Source organism: Propithecus coquereli, unplaced genomic scaffold (genome assembly GCF_000956105.1).
Source record: "Propithecus coquereli isolate 6110/MARCELLA unplaced genomic scaffold, Pcoq_1.0 Scaffold23, whole genome shotgun sequence".
NCBI classification, from domain to species: Eukaryota; Metazoa; Chordata; class Mammalia; order Primates; family Indriidae; genus Propithecus; species Propithecus coquereli.
Window position 1 is genome coordinate 3,135,678 of NW_012147841.1, and position 8,250 is coordinate 3,143,927.

At 42.2% G+C, this 8,250-nt stretch overlaps 1 protein-coding gene across 2 annotated transcripts in view; it reads left to right on the forward strand.

Annotated features, from left to right (window-relative positions):
- Positions 1–433: 433 nt before the first annotated feature.
- Positions 434–8,250, forward strand: part of SYBU (syntabulin (syntaxin-interacting)) — a 67,390-nt gene continuing 59,573 nt past the window's right edge. Inside the window, exons 1-2 of one of the 2 annotated variants that reach the window (XM_012645327.1) lie at positions 434–526; positions 2,216–2,420. In XM_012645327.1, the coding sequence (XP_012500781.1) occupies positions 503–526; positions 2,216–2,420 (229 nt within the window). In that variant the 5' untranslated portion in view covers positions 434–502. The remainder of the gene's footprint in view (positions 527–2,215; positions 2,421–8,250) is intronic. The other variant, XM_012645326.1, reaches the window with a different exon arrangement.

Below are 8,250 nucleotides of genomic sequence, written 5' to 3' on the forward strand. Positions count from 1 at the left end.
TTCTCCATTTTGACTCTCTGTGATGTCGCAGCTTTCCTAAATCTCCCCATCCAGCGCGCACCCCCTGCAAACCCTAGACCAAGTGTTAAGAAAAGAGGGTGGGGGCGCCTCTGGGCTGGAGATGCTGCCAACCCCCGCCTGCCCCCGCGGGTCGGGCTCGGAGAGGGCGGCGGGGCTGCCAGCGCGAAATCTGGAGGGTGAGGCGCGTGGAGCCGCCCCGCGGGCCTGCAGGTGAGGGAGGTCGTGGGGAGGCGCCCCGGGAGCGGCCGCGGGCGGGGACGCGGCCGCCGTGGCACCACGTGTCCGGCCGGGGCGGGGCGGCCGAGCGCGCCCTCGGAGCCGAGCGCGAACGGCGGCAGCGGCGGCGGCGGCGCGTTGGACCCGCAGCAGCCGCCGCCCGCAGCCCGCGCCGGCTCAGCGCAGTCTCCTCGCCCCCTGCCCGCAGGTGCCTCCTCCTGGACGGCGGCAGCGGCGGCGCGAGGAGCAGGCGGGCAGCGGCGTGATGGGGCCCCTCCGGGAGACCAAGGTAAGGAGGGCATGTCGTGCGGGCGCCGGAGGGAGAGGGAAGGTGGGCACTGCGGGGCAAAAAGCGGGCCAGGTGAGGGCTGGAGGGGTGACGTTTAGAGTCGGGTGAAGAAGGAAAAGGAGGCAGTGGGGACGAGGGGAAGGCAGAGGGGCAGTGTGCTTAGGTGATGCGATTAGGAGATGGGAGAGTGGTGCCGGGGGAAGAGATTTTGGAGATTGACATAAGGATTAAAAAAATTGACTTTGGAGAGTTAATCCCATCTCCTGAAACTGGGGACTTGGGGTGTAGATTGCAGTCGATTCCCTGTGTGATGTGAAGAAAAGGAATTTGATGCATTCGTGACTGAGAAATAAGGACTCCAGCGTGTCAGTGACCCCGCATTGGCTCAGGGTCTGCAGTGTGTCCAGCGGAGTGGCTGACGTGTGCTACCTGCTGGGGGACAGATGTGCAGGACAGATGCAGAGGCTGGGTGCGGTTTGCGGACCCTGAATAGGGCGGATGCCTGAGGGAACTCAGAAGTTCCCTAGGGCTGGGGTTTTCTCTTCAATTCCTGCTATGTGTGACCTGCCCAGAGGTGTTTACTTTGGCTGTGACCCTTCCTAGTAAGTCAGTGGAAATGAGCAGGAGGTCATGTTGTGAAATGGTGTCTGTTACCTAAGCCCAAGCCCTTTTTCAGTTGCAGAGGTTAGAGCACTGGAATTTTTGCAAAAAGCTCCTCCTAGGAATCCATTTTAAGGCAGCATAGTGGTGATGCTGAAAAGCACTCGATTTCCAGCTCGTTCTATTTCTAGATGACATGCAGTCTTGCCTAAGCATCTTTGCCTCTTTTAGCTTTAGTTTCCTCATCTGTAAATAGGGACAAGAATTAATGTCCTCTGTGTGTTACAAGCTAATGTGCAAAGACCAAATGACATAATGGTTGGGAAAGCACTGTATACTTTGAAAAATATTGTCAAAATATTACTTTGTATGCCTTTTTAAAAAGGTATTTAATGCTTCCTTTTTTAAGGAGAAACAGAAAAATCTCTTCTCATGGGTGTTCTGTATGAAAACAAAAGCTAAACCTGATATAAAAGGTGGAGCCATCTTCCCGAGTATTGGATTTGTGTTTGCTTTTCTGTTGGCAACAAGCCTTGTGTACCAGGATATTAATGAATAATTAAGATCCTGTTCGGAAGAGGAGTGATTCTAAAGATAAGTGTGTGTGATCTATCAGGATAGAATTGTTCCAAGTATAGGGGTCTACTTTGTGAGGAGAAAGGAAAACAGAAGTCAAACTGTCACAGCTAATTCAGGAAAGCGAAATGGAAGTCTAAAGGAAATCAAGTAATAAGCTGGAGGGTGTTGTGAATAATAAAGAACCTTTGAGAGCTGAAAGCTTGAATTTGATAGAAAAAGCCAGAGTGGGAAGACGAGTCAGGAATCGCATGGGGGAGTGGGGTGGCCTTCCAGCTAGTGGGTGGAAGAGTGTGTGTGTGCGCGCGCGCGTGCTATTCAGTAGATTAGAATGGTGAGCTCACTGGAAGAGTTTTGAAACTCATTTCAGCAACTGAGATAAGAAGGACTATTCTGTGAAGATTGAATATTCAGATATGATTTCTTATAAACTGATCCTTGAAGGAGCAGACAGGAGTTGAGAGGGTTGGAAACAAGTTTCCTTTTGTTTTCTTTTTGATGTCCAATTTTGAGAAGCAGCAGAGAGTGCAGCATCATGAGAAGGAGATTTCCCGAAGCCGAATTCCCCGGTTGATTCTTCGGCCCCATCTGCCCCAGCAACAGCACAAAGTGTCCCCAGCCTCTGAGTCTCCCTTCTCTGAGGAAGAGAGCAGAGAGTTCAACCCCAGCAGCTCTGGGCGCTCAGCGAGGACCATTAGCAGCAACAGCTTCTGCTCAGGTACAGTACCCCTGGGGAAGCCACCAGAGACATGAAGTGTGTGGACTGCAGGGGCATTGTGAAGGGACCTGGACTGGGCCCCCTATAGCCTAGAACTAGACTTCTGCTATTAGGATGAGTTGTATAAAGTTGTACCTTTTTGGCCTACAAATGCAGCAGTTTCATATGGTTCAACCCAATGCAATTTCATACCTGTTTTCATGTATTATTCTGTTTTATAATTTAGAATGTAAAATCTAACTTTTTGTTTTTATGACTGTTTAAATATGTGTTCATCAAATCTAGAAAAAATATTAGATTGAATTTTATACTAGCAACTTCTATAAGCCTGTGTACTTCTGATTATGGGATTCCCCAAAGATGAAGCAACTCCTAACAAATGAGGCCAAAGTCAAAGAGAGTTCTGTCCCAGGGCTGGCCTGACCTCGTAGTTTAGTAGGGAAGAACACAAGCTTTGTGACCTGCCGGGCCTGATTACAGGAAGGGCTAGAATCCCTGGCCCTTTCACCGCTTACATACTCTGTGACCTTGGGCAAGTTGCTTAACCTCCTTAAGCTTCAGTTGTTACTTCCATAAAATGGGATGATAATACCTACCTTATAGAGTTGCTATGAAGTTGAATGAGCCCATGTCCCTAAATGTACTCTTAGCACAGTGCCTGTCTTGTAGTAAGGTGCTTTATAAATAATAGTTCTTAATATGATTAACTATGGATGTCAGTTTTGGCACATGATTAAGGAAGTTTCCTTAAAGTTGTGAGCATATTTGGTAAGGGCACACATTACTTCACAGTTCCTCGAAGGTGCCACCATTATTACTTGACAGAGCCTGTTAATCCTATGGAAGCACATGACTTAGAAGGACTTGTATTCTTTGAGAAGTATTAGGAATTTGGGTAAAGTTTAAATGAGTTACTGCCTTATGATGAGTGATAAATGTTTCATAGTGGATATTTTTGTTAGACTTCATTTAGGGAACATGTAATTTAAAGATGAACACATGTATGAGAAGGGACACATGAATCAAGATGCTATGATCTAATTTAGCAGGATGCAACATTCCATTTCATTTAGTGTTGGCAACTACATTTTTCAAGGATTTTAAAATGAAGCTTTGGATTTATTACATATTTTCATAAAATAATTCCATCCTATACATAAGTTGTATGTTAGAAATACCGTGCTACCTACTTTTTTATTTCTTCTCTAGAAAACCTCAAATTCTCTGCTTGGTTCTGAAAAAAAAAAGTTCTATCAAAATACTATGTTTTAAAACTTATTTCTTGATATGAATCTAGTTTAAAATGGAAACCCACTGATAGTTTGCTTAATACTTTCCCAAGAAGAAAACAAAAAGATAACTGAGAAGCCAGAGCAGTCAAGATTCCTAGAACCTAGAGTCGTGTTGCAGAGTGTAATGGTGTTCACTTTAACTGCATGTTGGAGTTCAGGGCTCACTCTGGTGACTATGGATGAGCTCTGGGGACATCATTTCAAACTGACAGTGCTTTGTTTACATGACTCAATTCTGCATGTATTCCTGATATTTTCTCCACGTAATCAGTTTTTCCATGACTGATTTTGGAGTGAGTAGTGTTATCAGAAAAAAAAAAAAAAAAAGAAGAAGTTGTTGGTCAAAAGAAAAACCTCAAATATGTTTTAGAAAATCTGAAGGCAAACCAATACAATTATTAATTTTGGTCATGAATCATCCCTCCTTCCCAAGAGACCTGTCTCCCACTAAGACCATAATGCTGTACATGAAAATCGAAAGTAGATATTGATCCTTTTGCCATTAACTAGCTGAAAATTGAGTGGCAGAAGCAGATAATTATGGGTGTCTCTAAACAACCTTTCAATCTTTTCAGCCCTGTCTCCAGATAGGATTTCCTCCATTCCAGGGCCTCTCCCTCATCTCTCTTTCATCTTCCTGTCTTGGCGATTCCCCAAGGTTTGGGTCTGATGCCTTTCCCTTCCTTGCATTCCTTTCCTACAGAACTCTGATAAACCCCACGAAGGCTTTCGAGTGCTGTTTTGACTAAAATTGACAGCAACAAGGCCTTTGGGGGCATGTTAATGATGCTTTAGGAGGTCAGTTGGTGGGTGGAAAATAAATGGGTTTGGTACTTCAGGGAGCGTTACTGCTGCAGGCAGTGAGGTAGAGAATGTCAAACATGTCCAGCCGGCGGGGGAAAGAGCTGGTGTTAATCCAGCCACTCTAACATTGAGGCCGGAATATGTGTTTGTTGCTTCATCTTGGCAGTTAAGTCAGACAACAAGGTACCTACAAACATTAAAAATGGCCGTCCTGTGCTGTGAAGAAATTAAAATAATTTAGAGGTGTCTGTTGTTACCACAGCTTTATAACCTTACAGTAATATTCTGGATTAACTTATCTTCATTAGACGTAATCACATTCACTGATGCGAAAGGGGACATGCCTAGTTAGGGGAATTCTCACAATATTGTAATGAAATTATAGAGGAAAATGTTACCTCAAACATAACGAAATTTAATTGGAAAATTACGTTTTCAGAACTGCAAACTAGAAACTTTTTCACCAAATCTGTATCAATGACATTAAATGTAAAGAGCATCATATGTTTGAAAATATTCATTTTTTTAAAAGAAGGATAATGTAGTGAACTTACACAAATTTACTTAATATAAAGGATGATCCTTTATTTCGAGACTCTGGCTTTTCTATAATTTGTATTAAAACAGAAATCCATGATAGTAGATAGTGGTTATACTTTGGCAAAATAAATGACAACTCGACATCGATGTTTCCTCCACCCCACTCCCGTGTTTTTCTTATAATTTTACCTATCTGTGCAGTTAAAAGACTGGAAGTATTTCCAAAGTGACCTGTCCATTTTTACCCACTTTCCCTTTTCCCTCCCCATTCTACTGCCTCCCTTCTGTCCTCCCGTGGGAGCTTTGGCAAGGAACATTTAATGACTTGATATTCTATATGCTAATTTGTATGTTGTGCCTACCTCATTTCAGAGGGAAGGAGTTGCGTGTGACGTTTTGCAGTTCATTTGGGGTGTGTCCCCAAAGGGCCCTTCTTTTAATAGCTTTTTATTACCAGAATTTCTTTGAAGATCTGCATGTGTTTTGTGCATTTCAGCACATGAGTGTTTTTGCACTTGTACATCATTCTAGTGCTAAAACAGTCTATTCCTTCCAGTTTGTAATCAGTCTTGGTTGCTGTGACCTTAGTTGGAGATAGGTTTATATTGGAGAATAAGCCCTATTTTGTGTATACAGCAAATAGAACATTGTACGTTCTTAGTAAAAATTAATGCTTTATTTAAAGAATACATAGGGAAATACAGTTAATAGTAAGTTAGTGGAAACCAGACATCTTCTTTCCTGTCCCCTCTTTTTTTTTTAAACCAGTGTTTGGGGGATAAAGTCACCCTATTTTTCCCCCACGTTTCTTATTTTTAACGTGTCCATGAGAAGTGACAACCACATTTTCTGTTTGTATTCTTGGTATGGCCCATCGAATCTAGGCCTCTGTCCATTTTTTCTCACCATTTGCTGTTAGTAGTGAATCATGTTCAACGTAGTACCATGACTCTAGCCACTATAAGAAAAGCTGATGGCCTGGGTAAATATGTCAGACACATACATCAGTCACCTGACATAGTAGCATGCTGTGCATTCCTCTTTGCTTAGTTGAGGCAATAATTACCCCCTTAGAACTGGAAGGCAGATGGATTGCTGAGTTTTAAGCTAGTTCTCCTTGGGGTGCCTTGTAAACATGGCAGGTGGAACAAATTATGCATATAGAACACTGGTTGTTTTATAGACCAGTAATTTCTCTGAGTTATTTCCATGTTTCTAATGTGCCCACACAAATACATGGGCAACTTTGTGAATTAACACACTAAAAAAACAAGTTCAGATCAATTAAAAAAAAAATGGTCAGAATCTGAGATTCTTTGCAGTATTATCCCAAGTAAGGATTTTGCTGAAAATATCTTGCTATTTACAGTGTCTGGGAAGAAATCTTTCTTTGAATGCCAATGACCTAGAGGTAATCATTGTTGCTGTTTGTGGGAAGAACAATTAAGGCAAATTATAACCTGACTGCAATGCCCTGCCGAGGCATGACAATGCCTCCAGAAATTTGCCAGCCTTGCCAAACAAATATTTCTGCTATGCTTTTGTCCAGTTGAGGAAACTTGGCATCTGGATACAGTAAACCTTTGAACATAGTGATTAGAATTGAGATGAACTGCTTAAAGTGAAGTGAGCTGCAGTACCAAATTATACTATAATTGAATGACTGCCAGCCTGCTGTGAATTAAAAAACAAAGACCCTAAGAATTTAGTATCACTTTAATGAGTATGGGATCGAGGCACTGTTGTACAATAAATATTTCAGATGCTTAGCTGCCTCAGCCACAGAAATATGTACCTAATGAAATAGGTTACAAACAAAGGGCATATAGGCAGTATTTATTTGAGAATGTGGTAACTGCAGTTAGGACAAGAGTAAAATTTTTGCCATTTGATCAAAAAAATTCTTAGCAGTGGGGATTGTGAAAGGTAATCATGATGGAATTGGACCTTGTGAAAGCAAATTAAGGTACTTAAATTAAAAATCTTTTATGTTCTAAAACACTCATCTTTATGACAGTGTTTCCCAATTCCAGATTATGGTGTTTGCCTACTTTAGAATCCTCAGTAAAACTTGTTTTAATTGTGGATAAGTTGGCCACACCCTAAACCTATCATCTTGGAATGGGAAAGCTAAAGAATCTGTATTTTGCAGGCTTTCCAGGTGACTCTTATGCATAACCAAAGGCTAAGCCTCACTGCCTTGTGGTCTTTGTGTGTTTGGGTTATTTTCTATGTACAGCTTAAGGGGCATGCCCAAAATGGCATCACAAAATGAGCAAGAATCAAAGACGGTAGAAGTGGTGGCCAGCCATTTAAACCAGTGGCTGTGGGGCAAGGTGGATGTGGACATCATAGCTTCTGATTCTATATTTATAAGTCTGATGTCGTTAGTCTTAGCAGTAATATTATTTATCTCTACATAATGGGTTTAATTTGTGTTCAAATGGTAGAAAAGTAAGGGGAAGGAGAAAGCATTTCTTTTCTTTATTTTCCTGTATAATCCTCTCTCTGAATTTACTATCTCTATCCATACTTTTTATTATTTTGCATTTTTCTTTCTTTGGTATTGGATGATTTGGGGTACACTGAAAGCGGGTGTACTAACTACACTAAGAATGTACCCTGAACACCCAGTGGATACACTGAAAGAGGCAGAAAAAAGATAAACTGAGGTCCACGATTAGCAGGACATTCGGCTTTTTGAAAGCTTCCACCAAAATATATTTATCCAATAAGCATCCAGTAAATGCCTGTTAAGGATCAGAAATTGTACTTAGGCTACAAAGATGAATAAAACACAGAGACTGGAAAAATCAATTGTTTTACTGCCTCAACCCTTACAAAGAAATAAATGGGATAAGAAGTAATCCCGTCTGGATGTGATTCCCAGACTACTGTCTTCACTCACTTGTTTTGTGTCCCTGTCTCCTTTAGTCACACCCACTCCACACACACCCCTGCCTTGTAATTTGAGTTTGTTGCTCCATTTTTTTTTTATCTACATTGGCCTCTCACATTTCATAAGCCCGAGGATGCAAAGAAGTAACATTAATTAGTGTGGTGTAGTGGATAAACATGAGCCTTGGGAACAGCGGACCTGAGTTAAAAGCATGAAATGAGATAGAAAGGCAGGTGGGGCCAGATCATGAAAGGCTTTCTATGCCATGCTCAGAACTCGATTATGAGATCAAGGG